A 24,310-nucleotide genomic window follows, 5' to 3' on the forward strand; every position below is an offset into this window, starting at 1 on the left:
AGGTCTCTATGAAAAAGAGCCCATTTCCCATCCCTTTGTTTTAGTTTTTCCTTCTTAGTCCTAGAGTAACTTGAAAATATTTTTACTTATTTATGCATTTACTCTCTTTTATCTGTCTATCTTTTTAAAAAATAAGCTCTTTGAGGATAAGAATTTTGACACTGAAACAACCCTAGTGTCTAGAATACACTTAAAAGATATAGAAATGAATGAATAAATGAAAATTTAGACAAAACTATGAATGTAAAGACCCTAGTTCTGTTTTTTGGCACACAGGAGACGTCTAACAACAGGTAGTTCCTGTTGTTATTCTCTTTAATCTGTGTAGTAAGGAGTTGCTTTTTCCCCAGATATGATTAAATTATACTGTTGATAACTTTGTTAGTGAGTTACTGTCACTAAATAAAATGAGAGTCTTGGTGTGTGGAGGGGTCATCATAGTGGTTACTTTTGAATAAGTGGAACAGTAATATGAGAAGAGTCTGTACATACTCAAAAGGACTGTGATGGATACACTTTGGGGAGCCACCCCTGCTTCCCACCTGATGGTGGTCACACCCTTTATAATCCTCTTTTCCTGAGTTTGGGCAGGGCCTGTGACTTTCATATAACCTATAGAATAGGGCAAAAGTAATGGCATGTCAATCTTGTGATTAGGTTATTTTATATGACAACGATAATGAGATGTCACTCCTTTGATTATGTTATATTATAAAGACTGTATAGGCAGACTGGAGTTAGAGAGGACTTCTCTCCCTTGCTGGTTTTAAAGAAGTAAGCTGCCATGTTGTGAGGTAGCCTGTGGAGAGGCCACATAGCAATGAACTGTGGGTGGCCTCTAGGAATGGAGAGCAGCCCCGAAATAACAGCCAGCAAGGAAACAGGGCCCTCAGTCCTACACCCACAAGAAATGAATTCTGTCAACAACCTGAAAAGGCTTGTAAGCGGATCTTTCCTGAGTCAAGCCTGTGATGAGACTGTAGTCCATCCTGACACCTGGATTTCAGTCTGATAAGACCCTGAAGCAGAGAGTCCAGCTAAACTGTGCCTGGATTTCTGACGTACAGAAATTTTGAAATAAAAAATGTGTGTTGTTTTAAGCCAGTAAGTTTGTTGTAATTTGTTACATAGCAATAGAAAACTAATACAAGATCCATATACAGAAACTAAAGAAAAGCAAAATTTAGTCAAATATAAAAAGGACATGCCAAATACATATATATGTATGTATAACAATCACTTTGCTGTAAGTCAACTATACTTCAATTTTTTTAAAAGGCCATTAAATAGAGTTATCTAAAAATGAAATGAGTTTCATCTGAGAGTACTAACTTTCTCATTGCTGAAAGTGTCCAACTGGTTCAAATGTGGTTAGTTTATCAGCAAGGAGACAGGAGATTGGATTGGTTATCCTCACAGGGTTTCTACCACATTAAAAATGATATGATTTTAAGAATGAATTATCACCATTGACCTGGCACAGTAAATCCTGTGGATAAACACAAACAACCCCTGCTTACACAACTAAAGTTGCTGTCAAACTTTCATATTCCCGACCAGCAAAAGCTTATTCAATGGAGCCACTTGCTTTTAAAATCCAAAATAAAGACACAAAAATAAACTCTTTTCATTTTGCTTTTTGAAAGCACAACATAGTGTTTTGGTTAAAAAGCAATTATATTCATTTGATTCCATGCTTTCAACAATTCTAAGAAATCTTAAAAAAAAAAAAACAACACTATACACGGGGAGGGGGAAGGGTAAGCTGGGATGAAGTGAGAGAGTGGCATGGACACATATACACCACCAAATGTAACATAGATAGCTAGTGGGAAGCAGCCGCATAGCACAGGGAGATCAGCTCGGTGCTTTGTGACCACCTAGAGGGGTGGGATAGGGAGGTGGGAGGGAGACGCAAGAGGAGGGGGATATATGTATATGTATAGCTGATTCACTTTGTTATAAAGCAGAAACTAACACACCATCGTAAAGCAATTAAACTCCAATAAAGATGTTAAAAAATAAAAATAAAACACTATACCCATGTGGCCTGATTCTGGTGCCAAAAGGAGGTAGATCATTTTAAAATTACCTACAAAAAGGCAAGTTAATACTGAGAGGAAATATCTGTGAATCTTTTCTCTGGGGGTGAGGGAGGTATAAGGACTTGTATCCAGAATACATTAAAAACTCCTACAATTCAATAAGAAGAAGACAAACAACTCAGTTAAAACTTGGGCAACGGTTTGAATAGGTATTTCACCAAAGAAGATATTCAGATAGCGAACAAAGACATGAAAATATACTTAACATCATTAGGTATTAGGGAAATGTAAATTAAAGCCACAATCAGATCTCATGTCACACCCACTAGAGTGGCTATAATAAAAAGACAACAACGAGTTCTGCCAAAGATATAGAGAAAAGTGAACCCTCATACATTTCTGGTGGGAATGTAAAATGGTGCAGCCATTTTGGAAAACAGTTTGATAGTTCTATAAAAATTAAATATAAATTTACCATACAACCCAGCAATTCCACTCCTAGGTATCTACCCAACAGAAAGAAAAACATTTGCCCATCCAAAACCATATACGTGAATGTTCATCGAAGCATTATTCACAACAGGCAAAGCGTTAGAAACAACCTAAACATCCATCAACTAATGAATGGATAAACAAAATGTAATACATCCATACAACAGAATACTATTCAGCAACAAATCGGAGTGAACTGTTTGTACATGCTATGATCTAAAACGCTGCGCTGAAGGAAAGAATTCAGATGTAAAAGACTGCAGATGGTACGATTCCACTTATTTGAAGTATCCAGAATTGCAACTATATATAGACAAAAAGCATACTAAGCGATCAGTGTTTGAAATGGGCAGAGGGGATGTTTTGGGGTGATAGAAAATGTTCTGAAATTGAATTGTGTTCATAATTGTACAATTTTGTAAATTTGCTAAAAATCATTAAACTGTACACTTAAAATGGGTTAATTTTATGGTATGCAAATTAAACCTCAATAAAACTATTTTTAAAATACCTCCTTTTAAAATACTATCTACTAGACAATAACGTCATTTGAAAACACAGATATACAAATGGTCTCAGGGACCCTCCCCTCCTAGGTGGAGTTTATAGATGGGTACAAAGGCAAACCTCATGAATCCAGGCTTTCATCATTTTATCAGGGAGTAGGAAGAAGTGGATCAATGTTTGTCCCTCGGGAAGGAGTCGGTAAGTAAAGTCACTATGACACAAGCTAACAGAGGCAGCCTTGGAATATTTACAAAGATCAGACTTTGGAATTCCCTGTCAGTACTTTAGAAGCACTCATTTTTTAATACAAGGATCTGCTGGTATAAAGTATTTTTATACATTAGAACAGATCATTTCACACTCCTGCAACACAATCTTTTGATAGCATCACTTATTTCTGCATCGAAATATTTAAAATATTATTCAGTTCAGACATCTCATTGAATCAGACATGTCTTTCCATGTCTACCCGAGTGTGTTTAAATGAGCTATTCATAGCTCATTTCTGGAATTACTAATCTAATTATACTTTGACCAAGAAGATGTACATACATATCATGCACTTACATGTTTTAAGGGACAGAGGCTATATAAGTAGCTAGAAATGTATATTTAATTTTTGGGAGCTGGGGATACATTTTCAACCCTAACATTGCAATTGTGTACCTGGAATGCGATGGTCCTCTTTCCTGGGAAGTCTGGGAGGACAGACTTCCATCAAGGGAGTTTCCTCGGTGGCAGCCTGAAATGGTGGCCTTGGGTGAGATGGAATCTGACTGGAACGTTTCAGAGACCACCTGGAGTCCCTTTTGGGGGTGGAGATAGTAGATTAGTGCTTTATTTTCCTTCAGGCATATCCTCTAGAATTATCTATCATATTATATACATTGTTTTTTAAGTTAAAAAAATTTGCAGCATAGTTAAATATCATGTCATAGAGGAAGGGATTTTGCCTTCATTTAAGAGGGAATGGAAACTGGCTTCTAGAGAGCACCTGTGTCATTCTAAGCCTTGGGCTAAGTACTTTCATGTCCTTTATTTCACTTTGCCCTTGATTCTTTTCTTTTTCACCTCCATGTCCAGTATCTACAGAAGAAGAGCTACAAACCAACGATTCATCAAAGATACACCAATACTGAGGTGAACTGAATAGAGACATGAGGCAGAGAACAAGGGTCAGGTTAGAAAGAGCTAATCAAATCAAAGACAAAACATAAGAATGAAAGTGCAAGGTTCAGCTTTTTCCATTACGCATCAGGGGGGCATGTAATACATTTTTCCAATTGGATACAATTACCTTTACTTGTAAGTACAAATTCATTTCACTTTATTTACAGAGTAGTTTAATTACATTTAGCTGATAAATGTAATTCTGCCCAGGTAATGTGAGCTATTTTTCCATCAGTATTACAGATAAAATTCTTTGCTAAAAGATAAAGACCCTCAAAAACTGATCATAGCATTTTAGCCCTTACAATTTCGATTTTCATATGTAAAATAAGAGAGCATTGTTCAAACATGATGCACAGAGAGACAAATACAGCTAGAAATTTGATGAAATAAATCCTCTGAATTTGATCAAAGAATCCTTCCGCATGAACATATGATGTGTGTTTCATGTTAGATTTTTGGAGATAAAAAAATATTGGATGAACCTGAACCTTGAAATCCAGAGCTTACAGTTTAGTTTTAAGAGAAGTAAATACAGGTTACAGCAGCACATCTGATAGAAGTATAATGCAAGCCACATATAGGAGACACACACCTAATTTTTAAAGTAGTAAAAAGAAATAGGCAAAATTAAAATTTTAATAATATAGTCTGTTTAATCCCAAATTTTCATTTCAACATGTCATCAATATAAGTGTTACCAATAAGTATTTACATTTTTTATACTAAGTTTTCAATATCGGGTATACATTTTATACTTAACACCAATTCAGACTATTCAATCAATTCAAACTAATCATATTTCAAGTGCTCAGTAGCCAAATGGGCCTGGTGGCTACCATATTGAACAGTGTAGATTTAGAGTAATTAGACAAGAGTTCATGGGGAGTCAAGATCTAAATTCGTCCCTAAAAGAAAGATACAATTCACGTAGACAACAGGGAGGAGGAAACAGTCTGAGGGAAGACCCAGAGACTAAAACTGCATGCTCTGCCCCCTGGGAGCCGTGCTTAACTAACTGAAGGGATAATCAGGGTCACCTAAGAAGGATGATGTCAAGTGGTGGAATGCACAGAGAGCCAGGGAGAGGAGTGTGGTCTTGAGGTGATGATTGATGGGATCCACTAAAGGTTCCTAAGGAGGAAGGGATATAATAAAAGGATGGCACCTTGTATATAATGAGCCTCTGTGGAAATGATGAGTTAATAAAAAAATGATGCATTAGGAAGATTAGTCAGGCATTATGAACTGATATTTGTGTGAAGCAGGAGAGGCTAGAGGTAGAAAATCCAATCTGCGGCTCCAGCTGCAATCTAGTTACAAGGACCTGGATTTAGCGGGGTAGCAGTGCACACCTGAGCAACGGGATGAAAAGAAAACAGTATGACTCAGGAAATCAAATGGAAAGGATTAAAGAGACTGAAATGTGGGATTTATGTATTTCATTGTATCTAAGATGTCTTCAAGTTATAAGATACACCATTATTTTATGTATGATTAAGAAAAAAATTTCTGTTAATTAAATTAGGACACTTCTTATCAGTGAGAACTTTTTAATTTTATACTTATTAAAAAGGTCTACCTTAAAAAAAAAAGGTCTACCTTAGCCTTATTTATGCAGAGCTTTTGATTATATATTAATCCCATGTATATGTAAAAAGGAAAATATAAGTGAAATAAATTTGTGTAGGTATTCCTAAAATTCTTTCACATTTAGCAATTTCAACTCAGAGCTGTTGATATATATTTCTCCATAGAATAACTTCCTCTGTGTCAAGAGTGTTATTTCTTAAAAGAGTGCTTCACTATCCCCTCTGACACACTATTCTAAGCCACTGACCCTGATTCTGCAAACCTGGATGCTGAAAATGACCAAATTTATGCTGCAAGAATGACAATCATATCAAGACTTCTACCAGGCAGGGAGATGGTTAGAGGCCAAAGATCATGAAATACACTAGATTTCAAATATGTTAAAAGTGAAAAAAATGTACATCTTAGAATAGATGAAATACAACATATAAATCACAGTGTCTATACTTAGCAATTGCTCAGTAGGAGATATACTAGGACTCCAAAATTTCTAGTTTTGATGGTGAAAAGGATGGTGCTACTCCTGGCAATAATGCATGAGCTGGAAAGAGGATCCAATTTTGATGGAAAACAGTAAAGTGTATTTTTCACATGCTGAACTGGAAGTGAAAGCAGGTCATCTAACACGTATTAAGTTAATGACAGTATACATTTCTGTGTGGCTTTGAACTACCCTGGTCTTCATTTCTCTTCTGAATCAAATAGTGCATGATGAATTTACATTAAATTATATTCTGTTTTATTATGCATCTTCTGTTTTATGTGGATTGGTCTTGATTCCCCATTAAACTTTACTTTCCTTAAAGGATGCTGTAACTTAAACCTCCTTTCCTTCCCCACTGCTGCAGTACTATTGTACCTATATTAGGTTTGCCTAGCAAATATTAGGAGATTCAATAATTGAGAACAAGATGATACTTGAGTTAATGCAGGATGAATAATGATAACTAACATTTATTGTTACATGCTAGCCATTGAGATACAGCACGGGTCAAGTCTTACCCTTCACACTACACTACGTTCAAGGAATGACCACCCTTCTTCTCATGATTATAATATACTCACCTCTCGGTGTCTTGTGTCTTGATTTGGTGATTCACAGGTCTGACTTTGACTGTTGATGGGAGAGCTTCTCTTAGCTGCAAAGATAGATGAAATCCCACCACAAATTTATAAGTTTATATGTTATATAAGGTATTTTATTTCCTAAGTTCATTCCACTTTCAAATCAAAAACCTATTTTAATAGATAATTAAAACCTTGCAAGAAGACATTTAATAGCATATGTTGTAAGAGAAATCACATAACCTATTCAAAAATCTTAGCATTTCTAGGATATCAATATAGATTTCTTCATTTATTCAGTATGACTCAATAAGTTAAGGTGCTAAAAATTGGCCATACTAAAAATTATAACAGTTAACATCTACATAGTACCTAATATCTGTCAAGTCCTGTTCTAAGCATTTTACATATATCAACTGATTCAACACTTACAATAACCCTGTAATAACTTATGGTATACTTCCAGACCCATTTTACAGATGAAGATACTAAGAAACAGGGAATTTAACTTGCCCAAGGTCACTGACCCTTAGAAAAAGGTTCCAGCCCAGGCTACCCGGCTCCAGGTGCTTTATTGAACACATTAAGCTGCCCCTGAGGTAAGATTCAAACCAGTCACATCTTTACCGGAGGATCAATGGGAAGCCAAAACGACAGGCCCCATTTGAATTGGAATATTTTGGTGCTGAGAGGCAAAGTGATTTACCAAATCACAAAGCAAGAGATCAGAGGAGTGTCACTCATGTGCCATTGTTTTTCTTCTGGCCATGCTAAGTTGAATTTTCCCTCAGTGGACACCATTTCAACTCCAGAGGCATCAAGCAGCGGGTAAGGAACCCGCTGTGAATATCACTGAGAAGCACAGGGAGCGGGGAAGTGAGTAGCTTAGGTGCTTTCATGGAGGGACATGATTCCTTAGTTTTTATACAAGTGTTAACCTCATTCCATCCATGGATTCTGAAGTAGGTCACTTCTGACTATGGCATCTTTACTTAGTTCCTTGATATCTGAATATTATGATAGACTGTTACTCTTTAATTTACAATTTATTTCAATAGTTAATGGATTATATACATGTAAATTGAGGGATTAGTCTACTTTCACTGTATGAAAAATTTCATCTTTTGAACGGCTATAATAAGCATGATTTGTCACTGTAAGCATCTTATCTCTTATATGAATAATATGCAACTCCTCAGTTTACAAAATCCCTTAACATTCTGTGAACCTTGCAAGTTTGTGTTAAGTTATAGGGGAAAATAAAGCATGTAAGAACTTGTTTATGGTTTCCTTCCCTTTACAAAGCTCTTTTCCATTCATAATCCTCCACTGTCTGCAGAAAAACCTTATAAAGTTAATAAACTATATATATATATATGTATGTATATATGTATACATATATATACTTCTGTATATACTTCAGTGTGTGTGTATACACACACACACACACTTCTGTAGATTAACCACACAATTTATCTCTTTTTAAATTTTGTTATTGATGCTAAAAGTTGGGCTGGGAATAGAAGTAGGTAATCAAGCACTCTCTATAAAATGGGCACTTTATATGCATTTTTATTGACTCCTCACTATGAAGCCATATAAGGTGGTATTTTTATCTCCATTTTAAAGAAATAGAAATGCTCAGGGAGGTGAGGTTACATACATGGTAAGAGATAGATCTGGGGTGGAGCATGAACTTTTCAGGCACTTTTCAAGCTATCATGTTGTACTCTTTCTACAATTCAACAGTAGGACTATTGCATTGGACCATTCCTGTAGTGAAATGCCTTGATAAAAAAAAAAAACCAAAAACAACCCACTAAGGCGAGATCCTTAAGGAGCTGCTACTCCATCTACCATAATGATGAAATAATAATGGCTACCACTTACTCACTTACTATGTGCCTGGCATTCTTCTAAGTAATGTTACATATATTAACTCATCTTTCCTCATAACAACTCTGTAAGTACTTGTAATACTGTGTTTTGACCCCTACCCTATTTTACAGATGAGGAAACACAGGCACAGGAAGTTTAAATGACTTACCCAAAGTCACACAACTCAGCAGCATGTGCTCCTGGTTTACAGTTCTCATCATGTAAATGAGCCCTGTACCTGGGGCACCTAGACAACACCCTGAAGTTGTCTTCCTCTTGGTTTCTTAAGAGCAAATCATCCCATCGCCCTCACTCCTGTGTATGCTGACACTGTCCCACTGGGCGTCTGAGTCACAAACCTGTAATGATGTTCCTGATGGGCTTCACCAGTGCTGTGAAGCCAGAGACTTCGGGCTGTCTGTGCTCCCACATGGGCTGCCATATAACAAGCCCACTCGCCAGTCGGAACGTGAGGTCAGATTCCTGGGAGAAGAGAAGATCTATATCCAAGAACTGGCTGAAGGGACCAGTCAATGCAACGGTTAACATCATTCGCCCAATAGTTTGTGGCACAAACTACTGGGTGTAAGATAGGCTCAAGGATGTATTGTACAACATGGGGAATATAGCCAATATTTTTAATAACTATAAATGGAAGGTAACCTTCTAAAATTGTATAAAAAAAGAACATCATTCACACGATTATTTTCAAAGCAGGCTGATCTTCAAGACCTTTCTTCTTCACTCTGATGGTGTTTCTAGGGTAAATCAATAGCCTTAAATTATCATCATAACTACGACAGAAATCACGGTGGTCTGCTTTAGGCAAAATGAATAATTAATAAAGATGCAGCTTTGGGTAGAGCGTGAAACACACAATTATTGTTTTCTGTTAGCAATGATTGAGGCCTTTTTATTTCAAGGGTCTTGGCAGATCTCTTTACTTGTGGTTATTGTTATTATTCCTCTTAATGATTTAATGGTCCTTCTTTCTCCCTCATAAGGCAATATCCTCAGATGCTATTTTGACTTTCTATTCTCCAGTCTATCTCTTGTTCTTGCATTTCATGGAATCAGGAACATACAGTTAGACCCTTCTTAGCATGTTATTTTATACTGTTGCCTTCTCAACAATCTTTAATTCCCTGAGGGCAGCGATGTAGCCACAGCCCCTGTCATCATCACAATGCTAAATACAGCATTAGGAATTGGGTGCATGATAAGTACTTGCTGAACTGTACTTACTTTACAACCCATACTCATTCGGTTATCTACAACTGAAGGTCTCTTCCAGGGAGTATATTCTCTGCTTCATCATTATATCATTTTGAGTGGCTGAGATGTTTAAAATGCAATTGTATAAGTACAAATGTATGACATTCTGAGGTTACATTTTCAACAACTCGGCCTGTCAAAACAAGGTAGAGATGGAAGCAGAGAGAGCGATTGCAGATTAATGAACATAACTGAAACCAGGAATTCACAGGGTGGTGATTTGCAACCTGGCTTGTACATTATAATCACCTGGGGAGCTTTTAAAACCTGGGAGGCCCAGGCCCCACTTCCTCCCCTAACCAGACCAATTAAATTAGAATTGCTGTGAGGTTTTCTTGAGTTGCCCCTGGTGACTCTCATGTGTAGCTATGGTTGAAAATCACTGATCTAGAAGGAGGAGAGCTGGAAAGAAATTGAAAAAAAGGAAAACAAATTTATTCTGCAAATGGTGAATCAATGTAGCTCAAAGGAAGCTTCAACTGGAAAGGCTAGATGAAACCCCTGAATAAATCTCCACGTTGGTAAAGAGGGGACTCTTCCATAAGCTATAGGCCAAGGTCCTGGCACCACAGCAGTACCCATGATGGAAAAGCATCTAGTGTCAGTATTGGAAAAGCATTTGTTCAAATTCATGCCACTTTCATTCTACAAATATTTATAGACCACCTACTGTGTACCTGGTCCTATTCTAGGTTCTGGGATACAACAGTGAACAAAGCATACAAAAATCCCTGCTCTCCAGTGCAAAGGAGAAGTAAAGGAGGGAAAGGGAAGTACCAGACAAGGTGCTGGTGTTTTAGACAGGAAGGCCAGGGAAGCCCTTCTTGTGCAGGTGACTTTTGTATAAGGATCTGAATGAAATGAAGGAGCTGCCAGGTAGATATTTCCAGAAAAAGCATTCTGTGAAAAGGGATAAGCAAGTGCAAAGGTCCTAAGTATATCTTGTGTGTCAAGAAACAGCCAAGAGACTGCGGGCCTGGAGTCAAGCGAATGACAGAAGAGTAGAAAAAAATAAGATTGGAGACGTTTTTGAATGCCAAATAATCTAGGGCCTGATATGTCATAGTAAGGGCTTCAATTACTGAGTAACATGAGAAGTCACTGGAGGGTTTTGAATAGTGGAATGACATGACTCGATGTATGTTTTGAGGATCACTCAGGCTATTGAGAATAGTTTGAGAAAGGGCAAGGGAGGAAAGAGACTAGGGAGCTGTTATTACCAACTAGGTGAAAGATCGTTAGACCAGGGTATCAGTAGAGGGAAAAATGAGAAGCTGTAGATTCTGGATACATTTTGAAGATACAGTTTATAGAATTTGTTAACTGACTAGAGGTAGAGTGTAGGAAAATGAGATGTCAAAGATTTTTTGGCTTTGCCACTGATAAAGATGGGCAAGATAAAGGAGGAACAGGTTTGGGGATATCAGGAGCCTAGTTTTAGACATGTTAAGTTTGAGAGGCCTGTTAGACATTCAACTAGATATACTGAGTAAACAACTAGACAGATCCGAAGTTAAGGGGAAAGCAACCCCTTTCCCTTGAAATGGACATGGGGAAGTCTGCATGGTATCATGTGTGATCCAGCAATCAGGGAATTCGCCATGTGCAAAGTATATCAGATTTGTCTCCAGAAATGCAGAATGCTAAATCACAATTGATCTGGTTTTGACAATTTCTTAGTTTCAGAGATTGGTCCTTTTCCACATTTCTTCTAAGTAATCTTGGCACAAATAAAACTCCAATGGACATTGCAGCAGGAAGTGGGCTCTCTTAAACTGACATCCTGGCCTTTAACCTCTGCTCTATCCACTCAGTGACAGTTACTGTCATCATTTTGTTTTGTTTGATATACCCCCAACTAGACTGTATATTTCTTGAAGACAAGTTGAGATCCCCTTCTGGGCATTTTTCCTTGAACATCAATACATAATTGTTGATTGAACATCAATACATAATTGTTGATTAATTGAGCATGTTACAGTCTCCAAATAACACCAAATAAATCTGATCATTCTTTAGACCTGAACACCTGCAGAATGGATGGCCAGTTCTTATGTTGATATGCTCCTTTGTAAGTCCTCTTAAGTTGGCTGAATGTATAAACTCTGGGTCACTAATTCCTCTTATAGAATTCCCTTTCATGGGTCACCCAGTGTGATATATACACATATGCACACATGAACAGAAACTCTGTAGTTGGAGAAGGTACTCTATCATTCAAACAGCTGTGGGGTGGGTGGTCTAGAAAGGTTGAGAAAAACCAGAAGGTGTAAAAATTCAAAGAATCAACATTTCCACAATGTTGCTTGCAATGAAAGCCTGTTTTTAGAATTGCTGACATGAAGCAATTCTAAATGTGTTTACTAGTAGCTTAGAGACATCTACTTAAACAACTATTATTTTAAATTCTGTTTTAAAGTTGTTTACTTCAGACATACGAATTTTATAAAAATCTCCTTGAGGGCTTGGATTTTGTTTTATCCCCTGCCATTTCTCCAGCACTCTGAACAGTGCCTAGCATGTAGTAGGCACTCAATAAATATTTATGGAAGGAATAAGTGATTAGGATCAAATCAAGAAAATGTTGGCAGCACAGTTAAAGTAGATTCCTTAGTTGTAACAAATGTTCATCATTTAATAATATATTTGACAGAATTTTCAGATTATTGATTTCATATAAAATATTTGAGCTAGTTATAAAGTAAAAGCATAAAAATGCATTGAATTATACACTGTCTTACAAAAGGATGAGTCACTTAGATTATTTGCTAATTAGTAAACTAATTCATTCAATAAATATCAATTAAATGCCTACAAAACACAGACACTACATTAGCTACCCATGATACAATGATAATTCCTATTCTCAAACCATCTGGAATCTAGTAGAAGAGATGGACAGATAAAGAGATAATGATAATAAGAAGCTAAAAATAATTTTTAAAAATATGTCTAATATATTATAGAGATAGAGAAGGAGGGAGGATAGATCTTGAATGAAGTCATAAATGATGAGTAAGAATTTTCTAGGCAGAAGGGTAGGGTAGGAGGGTATTCCAGGTGACATGACCAGCATAAAATAGGCCTGGAACAAAGCATGTTATGTTCTTAGGGAGACTCCAAGCATTCGGAGCTCATAGTCAGGAGAGGTAACCACGCAGGTCATGGAGGTCCCAGTTACCACACTGGAGAGCTAGAGTTTCATCCTCTGTATAATGAGAAATCAACAAATTACTTTAAGTATGTTAGTGATATGTTCAGATATGCATTTTAGAGAGATCACTTTGGTGTTGAGGTTGGATTTTATGAGACAAGCCAGGAGACTGTAAATCCAGTTAGAAAGTGGCCCAAGTAAGAGGCCCAAGCAATGGATGATGAAATCTTGGGTTAAGGAGGATAATAGGGATGAAGAAAATTAGGTAAATTTGAGAAATATTTAAGAGACAAAATGAGTAGAACTCTGTGATTAGTGGAATGTGTAGGTAAGGATGAAGGAGTAATCAAAGGAAGCCCCTAGGTTTTGAGTTTATATGAATGGGTCCATCACCTGAAATATAGAACATCAGGACAATGGCTCACTCCAGGGGAAATCTGAAATGCCCTTAGATTATCTATCTGGAGAAGCTAGTTGACAAGTTGGTCTAGAGGTTAGGAAAGGAGACTACTTTAGACATATAAAATTAGATGACCTCAGCCTATTAGGACACAAATGGTAAATGAAGCAGGAGGGGAGGTCTGCAAAGAGAAGACAAAGTGAGAAGTGCAAAGGGTCTAGGTTGCATCTCTGGAGAACCACAATGTTAGAGGGGCAGGCAAAGAAGATACGCTCTCAAAGGAGATAGAGCAGATAGCCAGGGATGCAAGGTGAACTAGCAGAGTGTGGTGCTACCAAAGGAATAAAAAACTTCAAGAAGAAAGGATTGTAAGTTCAAATGCAGCTAAATTTTAGTGAAATGAAGACAGCAAAATAAATATTAGGTTCAATAGCTCAAGGTTGTTCATGACCTTGATGAGAAGAGTTCCAGCACAGAAACAAAAGAAACAGTATAGTTTTGTAGAAAGTCAGATGGAATTGGGTTTGAATCCCACCTCGGTTACTTAAATGAGCTTGATTATTACCTCTCTGGACCTCAGTTTCCTCTTTGGTAAAATGAAGACAAAGATATCCACCTTCCTGTGGGTGTTTGTAAAAATGAGAAATGACATGTGAACACTTCTGTTACCTAATAGAGGAAAGCAAGTGGAAGGGATTGAGGAGGTGTGAAGTGGAGGCACAGGCTCATGCCTAGACTGGATTTCAGCCCTTCATGCCTCCTGCAGCACTATGTCCTATAAGAGCCTCAACATAAAACATTGTCTATGTGAGCACAGAGTGGGGACTCGAGGGAATCATGACAAGTGGGGCAGCACACGGAGCTTGAGACCACAATTTGTAGAAACAACAGGCTGGATTGTTGTCTAGTTTTACCCCAGGAGCATGCAGATCTCTGGGGCTGGAATAGAAAAGGTGGCTTTCAGTCTTGATCTGGGGCTGGAGTTCTGAAGGACAAATGCAAAGGAAGAATAGGGAGAAAAGGCTATTAAAAGTGCTGGTGAGGAGTTGACATGGGTACAGTACGGAGAAGGAAGGTAGGGCCTGATACCTGCAGGCAAATAAAAGATCTAGGTCAGTGGATCTCAATCAGGGGGCAATTCTCACCCCTCCCCACCCCTTAAGGACATCTGGCAATGTCTAGAATCATTTGTGGTTGTAACAGTTCGGAGGAAGGAGGTACTACTGGCATCTAGTGGGTAGAAGCCAGAGACGTCAGTAAATATCCTACAAAGCACAGGACAAAGAATTATCTGGCCCCAAATGCCAATGGTGCCAAGATTGAGAAACCCTGATCAAGGGATTGTTCATTCCTCACTACACTGATAGAAGCAAAGCCCTTGCTCAGAGGAAAAAAGCGTTGTGGTGAAATGTATTGACTCATTAATATTTTTTGTTCCCTATGGCATCTAGAACAATATTTCTCTCACAGCAATAATAAAATGATAAAACAATAATGCTAGTTATAATACCCAACAGTAATTGTTGCAATACCATGTATTAATCGCCGTGCAGTGTTTCATAGGCATTGTTTTACTTCCTTATAAATACTCCAATCCCAGGCCATAGGTAAAACTTGGGGACGTTGAGCCAGCTTTCCTCACTGTCTGTGTGGTCTCCCCTGAAGGAAGATCTGGCTCCCCTTCTACTAATAATTCATGTCAACAGCAATAAAATGCCAACACTAAAAACTACCATTTGTTAATGCCTTTTTGTGTGTCAGGTTGAGCACTTTAATTTGTTTAATCCTCACAATGCTCCATAAAATTATTCTTACGTTCAATTTATACTTGAGAAAACTGAGGCTTAGAGAAGTTAATTGCTCGATGTCTTTCCTACATAGAATAGGAAGCAGCAAGCACTGGATTCTAACACAGGTCTATCTCTTTCCAAATCTTGGACTCTCAACATGTTTTCAAATAAAATTATAGCCATTCCAGCCACTCCTATACTTCCACATTTTTTTTTTTTTTTTTTTTGCAGTACACGGGCCTCTCACTGTTGTGGCCTCTCCCGTTGCGGAGCACAGGCTCCGGACGCACAGGCTCAGTGGCCATGGCTCACGGGCCCAGCCGCTCTGCGGCATGTGGGATCTTCCCCGACCGGGGCACAAACCCGTGTCCCCTGCATCGGCAGGCGGACTCCCAACCACTGCGCCACCAGGGAAGCCCCTTCCATATTTTTCAATCCAGAGGATCTCTCTCTACAAATAGACATGTTGTAGGCTATCTTTTTTTTTTTTTTTTTTAAAAGGAGCTTTCTTTCTTGCCCTTTCTGTTTTGGGGACTATGTACATATGTATAATTGCTACTTTTAGCATCTGGATCAGCTTCTGATAATAACTTGGGTTTATTTAGTGACAGTCATTACATATTTATTGATTGCCTCATATATGCCAGACACTATTCTAGACACTATCAGATAGAGTTGTGACCTGGACGGCAGTGTCCCTTTGCTGGAGAACCTCTGTTCTGGTGGGGTTGATGGGCAACAAACATGTAAACAAACACATAAAATAATTTCAGGTACTGATAGGTGCTAAGAAGGAAACAACAAAAAATGTAGAGTCATGTCCTAGTGGCACTAAAGTAACCAGGGAAATACTTTGAGTTGGTAACATTTGAGTTGTGAGTAAATTGATGGAAAGAACATGGCCATGTGAAAATCTAGGGTGGAAGGTGGCAGTAAATGTTTTAGAAGGAAAAACCAGTGCAAAGTCCTGAAAGCAAAAACAAATGTGTTGAGTTTGAGGATAAGTCTCTGGGGAGCCTGCAACTTAGTGAACAAGAGAGAGGCCAGTGAGATGGAGGGAGATGAGGCCAGGTAGCGGGGCACGAGGCAGATCCTGTAGATCCCACAGGTCAGGGGGACCGTCTCAGTTAAAGTAATGCTTTCCATTAAGTGTAACCTTTATCAAAGACTTTTAAAAATAGAAAGTGTAATGCTTTTAAAGCATCAATTTAATTTAACAACATTTAATATCTTTTGATAATTCTGATAGACAATGTGGCCAGTGCATGTGAAGCATTTTGGGAATTTACAGGTAGTTTCAATCCTAGTCCTACCAGCCATGGAACAGAGTCAATCAGATTAAGATCCTAATATTCTATTAAAGAACAGTTGAGCATATTAATTCCTTCTTATCTCTTATCAGAGCACTTAGATGGAATATTGTAATTTATTCATTCACAGAAGTAACAAATAGTTCTTGATTTCTTTCCATGTACTTGATTTTTTTCTACATACTTTCCATGCATTATGTCTTCATATATATTCACCCTGTGTTTGAATATCCACGATTTTATGCAATGGAGGATCCAAGAGGTTAAGTAATATCAACAAGATGACACAGCTAGAAAGTGGTAGCACTATGATTTAAAATAATATTGTCTCTTTCAGATCCAAGGGGTACATGTATATAATTGTATTTTAATACAATTTGTTTCCATGTAATACTATGTTTTGTACTTTATGCATTTAAAAGTATTTTGAAAAGCAATTCTTAGATTGTATACCAAAATATCAAAAAGTCCACAGTAAAAACTTCTGTTCCAGATCTTGCATTATAATAGAAGTAGCTACAACATGCTGTAGAAATACAAAGGAGATGGTGACTAAACCTACATGGGGAAGGTCAGAGGAAAAGCTTCATGGAAATGATGACACTAAAGTTGAAGTTTGAAGAACCATGAAAGGAACAGAGGAAGGAAAGGAGGGCGGAGCAAACAGCAAGGGCATATTCAGGGAATGGTTCACAGGGCTCCCAGAACTGGATCACGAGGTGGCCAGCAGGGATCGGCAGTTCATCAGTTAAGATAGGATTTAAGCCCCAGATCACAGTTGACTCTATATGCCATGTTTAATATATTGGGTATTATCTTGGGGCAGATGGAGAACCACTAAAGACTTTTGAGTAGGACAATTGTGGTTTTGAAATAACGTTCAATAGTTTAGTATAAAAACAAAGCCTTCCATGTCTTGGCTTGCTATAAGATCATACAAAGACATGGATGCCAAATACAGAAATATCATTTGAAGCAAACCCTCATCTGACTTCTAGTTCCCCTTAGCCCTCACCAGCTTTCCGCTTACCTTGATTCTGTGTACCAGAGGAGCAAAGAGAAACACAAAGAGCTCCACAGTAGCCATGGAGTTCTGGAAGATCTTCCATCGGTTGTTTTCTTCTTCATCATTGGAGTTGCTTTGGCAAGGCTGCCCTGGAGAGCCCTGGTTTTCAACCTGGTGGATGAAAGCACTGCTGCTGCCACCCCAGCTGGAGCCTCGGTCTGTGCCCCCAAAACGCTCGCTGTTGCAGTCCTGGGGGGCCTCCAGGAGCATCCAGTGCAGGGTATGAAGGAGCTTTGTCTCAGCGACACCCAGTTTATCCTGGTGGCCTGCATGGGACAACAACACAGCTAGGTTAAGGCAAACTCTGTGACCAGAACAACGGGTGTCAACCTTGGGTGTGGGAAGAACATCCTTGCTTTGTTCTATGGCTTGATTTCCTGGGAGAAACTAGCATTTCTCTACACCCCTTACAGCCACTGCTAAAAGGGTTCACTCTTGCTTTGGGACTTTCTAACTGGCTGCAATCCCTGCAGAATGATATGCTGACACAGGGAAAGAAACTGCATGCGTCACATCTCTTCAGTCAGATACCCACATATATTTCCAAATAAGCAGCAGAGTAGTTAAGAGTATGGGCTTTGAGGATAACAGCTACTCCATTTTAGACAGTGTGATTAGGAAAGGCCCCTCTATAAAGGTAACATTTGAGCAGAGACCCAAATGAGGGGAAGGAACTGGATGGAGAAGATCTTGGGGCAGATGGCTAGGACATAATGCCATGTGGGAAAAGCAATCTGCAAAATAATCTAAACAAGAAAAATAATATGTATGTGCATGCATGCACACATACACATAATACCGCGAAGTTGGGAAAAGATCTGGAGCGGAATATGACAAACTCATGAAGGTGGTTGCTTTAGGCGTTGGGAGGACAAAGGGACAACTGTGATTAGAACTCATCTTGAACAGGTGAGAGAGAGTCTTTAGCTTCTCTATAACATTCTAATGTTTAAAAGGAGAATACATTCACATATTCTTGTAAAGTTAAAAAGTTAAAACAAAGAGAGCTAGTTCCCTCATTGGTCAAATGGAGATAACAATGACACCAACGTGAGGGAGATTTTGTCAGAATTAAATGAGAATGTGTGCCCAGTGCCTGGAAAAATAGTCAGTTATACAGGTTGTTATTGTGAGTGTTATTATGAGTCACCATGAGTGAGGACAATGGTATGTCATGAAGAAGGAATGTAGTAGCACCAACCTAGCTTGTTTCTGTTTGACAGCAGGGTTGCAGTGCAGTGCAGGACATGAGGCAAAGCAGCTTGTACCAGTTCCCATCTGGAAATGCTCTGGATGGCTTCAGAGAGGGCTGGAGAGAGGCCATGCAGCTTGTTTTCTACCAACACTCGTTCAAAGGACTGTAGAGACCCAAAAAAAAAAAAAAGTAAAATAAGAAATTAGAGATTCTGATGGGTGAAAAAATAGACAACACGGTACTGTATACCCAAAAAGATACGTATCACTAGACCAAATTCTTTAGCGTGCCCGCACATTGCATTTCATTGTATATGTTGACATGAAATGAGCCAGTGATAATTTCCTATTGTCCACCCATTTTCACGTTTTTGATCCAAAGTATATGGCTTGAATTATTACATGATTTTTATTTCCACCAAAATAAGCTCCTGTCAAAAAGAGTACAACAACACATTTAGCTGTATGAAGGTTTTGGACGTAATATTTTATAAAATGATCCTGGGTCATTGAAAGGAGCTATCACAACTGCAGACCAAGGTGAAATGTCTTTTGTGAAAGTGTCTTGAGGTACAGAATTTATGTGAATGGGCAACAAGTGTTAAATAAGATCCAACTGTTTCAAGAGATCTGATTTTGGGGTCTCTGAGTTATTCCATGTCCCTAGCAATGATGTGGCACAGGACACTCCTTACAGAATGCCTAAAACCATAAAGATTGTTCATCTAACTGTCGAATAAAGAGAGAAAAGGAGGGGAAGAAGAAAGGAGGGAGGGAGGAGGGAATAAGCCATTTTTGCTTTGGTGGTTTATTAAATCTTCTATCCTGGCCAGGGATACTTTCAGCAAGTGAAGCACCCCACCCCCAAGCCCCAGAACAAGTTGACCTACTGAGTTGTTTTTTCTCTTTGAAGGTGGAGGAGGATATCCCTATAAGGTGTTGGGGAAAGTGCAGCTACCAAATATCAGAATAAAGTTAATAAACATTTGACTTGTATGAACAGAACCTGCTTGCTACTTGATGTCCCAAATGATCTAGAGAGCTGTGTTCTCCCCAAGTGGTCATAATACCAGTCCCAAGTGCTCAAGCTGTGTTATTGGAATTATTAGGATATCTGAAAAAAGATATGGCCTAATACAGAGATTCTCCAAAGAAAGCTATTTACCTTTGATTCAAGAAAAGAAAATACATTCACCTTCATAATGAAAGGCATGCTGAGGTTTGGCAAGGAGTTCAATCAGAGATGTAGTCTTTGGGGTTTTCTTAAAGAAACCAGATAAAGGCAGGTCCAAATACTTTAAAATTCCTCAGCCCTCAGGGATCTAAGTATTCACTAAGTAAAGGGTGAGTATGTTAGACATTAAAAGATTATAAAGAATTTATATAGTCTTGATGAATATACTTTCAGAGGATGAGTTATACATTTTATAGTCTCAGGAAGCTTTAGATACTTAATGCCATTTTCTTCTTAAATGTTACTAATATAACTTTTTGTAATTTTAAACCTTGGCAATTGTTTTCTATACTTACATCACTCTCTATCTATCTGTATCTATGAATGGGACTTACTTGATATTGTGTGACAACATTAAAATGTCAGACGTATCTTTGCCAAGAACAGAAAAGTCAGGGTTATTTTAAGCTAGTATAACTGCAAGCATGATTTGAGGAAGGCGCAGAGATTTCAGGTGCCAAATTACTTTAACTTGAGCTAAGTACAACAAATCCCATTAAAAGGTCCTTATTAAAAAGTTGGTTAGATTTAAAAAAATACCTGTGACAATTTTGAAGGGCATGAAATGCAACAAAAAAAATTCTTATTTGAGCGTGTGCTGTGCACGTATGTGTGTGTATGGGGAGAGGTGTTTGACTTTCCAGTTGGCTTCCATAATAGTGTGTGGCCCTAACACATTTCAGAGCTCCTTACTAGAAGGTCATTTATCATCTATCAAGTCATTTGCAAATATCATGGCAATATCCAGATGGGTAGGTTTCCACTTTTAGGTTATAATATATGCAATGTAAAGACCTTTATGTGAGCTCCAAGTTTTAATGAAGTCTTTGAAAAGCCCATTTTAATTTTGCTTCACGTTTTTGTGTCTTCTCAATTTGTAAAAAGACAACCTGTAAGTCATGGGATTCCCTCAGAATCTCAGGACAAGTGCACTGTATTTTGCATAAATATTAATAGCATTATTTTCATAATTATTTCATATCATCCATTTCAGGCTTGCACAAAAAATGGAAGAAATAAAAGTTCAGAATTGCATATTACTTCGAGTAGGTCATAGGCTCTCATTTTATGAGCTTCCACTATATAACAGTTTTGATTCTGTTGATTAAGGATTTGACTTATTATACTTGTCCTCATTCTGTTATCTTTCCACACTCTCTTCTACTGCTCTACCCCTCCCCACTTAGGGCCTTTAGACTTGCTTTCCCTCTGCTCTGCCCTCAGCTATTTCTCCCTCCCTTCCTTCAAATCTTTGTCCAAGGGTCACGTTAGCAGGCAAACCTTATCTATCCTCTACTTCTAACATGAAACCTCCACCCTAGGGCTCCTTAATGACCTTTCTTGCTTAATTTTTCTCCATAGCGCATATCACCACCTGGCTATGTATTTTACTCATTTATGAGTGGCCTATCCCCCTCCCAGTAGAATGCAAACTCTATATTTGTTTTGATTATTGCTCTATCTCATCATCTAGAACTGTGCCTGGCACATAGTAGGTGCTCAATAATATTTGCTGAGTGAATTAATATACACAGTACAATTTAAATTCTTTCTTTCGAATTACCACACAGTATATGCAAATAGTCATTAAATGGTGAACATCACATACCACACAAGAGGCTTCGTATTGCTTCCCCAGTTTAGGCCTCAAAAATGCACTGAAAAATTAATAGAAATAATCGTTTTAAACGCAAGTAAAATTATTATTAGAGCATCCTTATGACATATTTTCAACGAATAAGACATAGTGCTATGAAACAAATGTCACGCCTCCCTATGGCTTGCTAAAGGGCGGGTATTAAACAGCTGACGACATTTGCTTTTATGTGTGTGATTACATACATGAAAAAGCTGTGGATTTCTACATTTTCTGTATCCAGTCTTATTCTGAAGACTTCTTACCTAATCGGATTCTAAATCACCAATGGTCAGAAGCGTTGCATTACTCATGTGTACCGTCATTTCAAAAACTGAAAACTGAACACAGTTTGTGGCATATGATTTTCAGAATCTAATTTCTTATCTGATAAATCTCTAAAATAATAATAATTAATAATAATAATGGAAACCTTGTTTCCTGTTTATGGAAATAGGTTTCAGGTTTTTCCAAGAAAAAAAAATTTATTAAAAATGATTCTTCTCAGAGGCTTTAACCAGGAAGATTACACTAGCTGAATCCGAGCAAAAATGGTTAACAAGTGGGCATAGCAGACATTCAACAAACAGGAGCTGGAAAAACAACAGGTCACCGGGCTGGAATTACAGCAGGAGATGGAGGGGGAATTGGACACAGGAGCACAACCAGTCATAATTATCTTCCCTAATTCCCCGCCCCCTCTCCCTAGGCTCTCTGCCCTCTCATCCCCTAAATAATGTATATATTTATTCTACAGCTGCCAACCTGCTTGCCGTCAAACTTCACTGAAATATTTTTTAAATGCGTGTTTTTACGCGGGTGCAGAAGGCTCGATTTCCAGCCCCAGAGAGGGAGCTGCAGGCTGTGGCGCGGCCTCGGCAGCAGCGGCAGCGGCGACGACGACGACCCAGGCGGCCCCAGGAGCGCTCCCAGCCCAGGGCGGCCCACGGTGCGCCCTCTGCGCCCCTCACCTGGTTTGCCGCCACAGGAAGGTCTGGATGGGCAAGGGGATGCCGCGGCCGCTGTCTTGCTCTTGGCCCTCGGAGCTCTTCCTCTTCACCATGATGGTGGCTCCTGGGAGTTCCACTGCAGGACCCAGCGCTGGCTCCTCGCTAGCCGCCGCCGCTTCCTCCCGCTGCTCTCCCCAACTCTCATCCCCTCCTTCCCTGAGGCAGAGCAGACGCTCTCCGCCCTGATCCCCCGTCCCTCTCCCCTTCCCCAGCCCCTCCCCGCGCGTGGAACATGGCTGCGGGAGGAGGGGAGGGCTGGAGGAACCGAGGAGCGAGGACGGAGGCGCTCGGAGAAGCTGTCCGCCTCGCCGCCCCCGCGCCCTCTCCTTGCTTTCAGCACCTCCCACTGTGGACAGCGGCCCGCGCCGGACAGGGGTCAGGTTGCGCAGCAGTGGGACGGCCAAAAGGGTCCCAGCTCGGCACCGCGCAGCAGGTCCCCTGCGTGGCCTCTTTAGCCCCCAGAATTCGGCTTCCTCCCCTTGGAGCTGCACCCCAGGAGTGTCCCCTGTCCTGCTTCCCAACCTTGGCAGCTGAAGAACTGTCACGTTCCGGGGAGGAGGAGCTTTGAAGAACCGCAGAGCAGTCGCTATAACCCTGGCATCCTTCGTACCTCCGGCAAGGAGGTCAGGAGTCCACCCTCGGGATTCAGCAGAAGGAGCACTTGAAAATTATTAGAAGTCTAAACCAGGAAGGAAGCAAGTTTGGCAAAACAGAAAGCTTGAAAGTTCTCTGATGTGAGAATTTATTGTAAAAGGGTAACCACAAGAAAGTAACCATGCTTGTTTCGGCAAAGCAGAAATATTGCCAAACTAACCAGTTGTATCAGTTAATTACAACTTGAGAAAGAACATTGATATTCATGTTCATTCCATTGATATCTGCCATTTTACTTGAGTTGTCATAGTCAAAGCCCTGTACTATAGTTTATAAGTAATTATTGTTAGATGTTTTATCTGGCAGTAAAACAGATAGGGAGTGGGGTCAACAGTTAAGCAGTGTGAGTAAAAAACCATTGCTGTGGATCCAAATACTTGCAAATGAACATAGTCATACACCATTTTGAGCAAAGGTATTGGTGTGATCCACAAAATGGAGAATCAGACACCCCAGGGCCTCATCTCAACAGATAGAAATATCTTCTATTAACTACATGTGTGTCTACACCATATAGAGACAACTATATGGTATGTATTGGTATTTTCAGTCACAGAAATAAATTCTTCGTTTAATTTCTTAAAGTTTTTTTTTTCCTTTTTAACCATCGGACAAAGAATCTTATAATTAGTATCAGCAGCTCTGTGAGGAGGAAAAAAGATAACAATGATGTTTTATAACATCAATGAGTAAGTTCATTTCTTAGAATTATGTGATGGTCATGTTTTTTTCAGTTATTCATAGATACTTCCCATTGCTTAAGATTATAAATATCTAGGGCTAGGACATACAAAGGAAACTTAGAGACAGTCCACTCCTATTTCCAAATTGTACTGA

At 39.0% G+C, this 24,310-nt stretch overlaps 1 protein-coding gene across 5 annotated transcripts in view; it reads right to left on the reverse strand.

The window, feature by feature from the left end:
* UNC80 (unc-80 homolog, NALCN channel complex subunit) overlaps nt 1-22,872 on the reverse strand; it is a gene marked incomplete at both ends in the record, with an annotated part of 239,244 nt that extends 216,372 nt beyond the window's left edge. For all 5 annotated transcript variants that reach the window (XM_082658570.1, XM_082658568.1, XM_082658567.1 and 2 more), the window contains 7 exons: nt 3,711-3,850; nt 6,873-6,946; nt 9,110-9,233; nt 17,710-18,011; nt 18,947-19,103; nt 21,783-21,831; nt 22,781-22,872. In XM_082658570.1, coding sequence (XP_082514696.1) covers nt 3,711-3,850; nt 6,873-6,946; nt 9,110-9,233; nt 17,710-18,011; nt 18,947-19,103; nt 21,783-21,831; nt 22,781-22,872 — 938 coding nt within the window. The remainder of the gene's footprint in view (nt 1-3,710; nt 3,851-6,872; nt 6,947-9,109; nt 9,234-17,709; nt 18,012-18,946; nt 19,104-21,782; nt 21,832-22,780) is intronic.
* Between the last annotated feature and the right edge of the window lie 1,438 nt (nt 22,873-24,310).

Source organism: Grampus griseus (assembly GCF_964374135.1).
Source record: "Grampus griseus genome assembly, chromosome: 7".
NCBI lineage: Eukaryota > Metazoa > Chordata > Mammalia > Artiodactyla > Delphinidae > Grampus > Grampus griseus.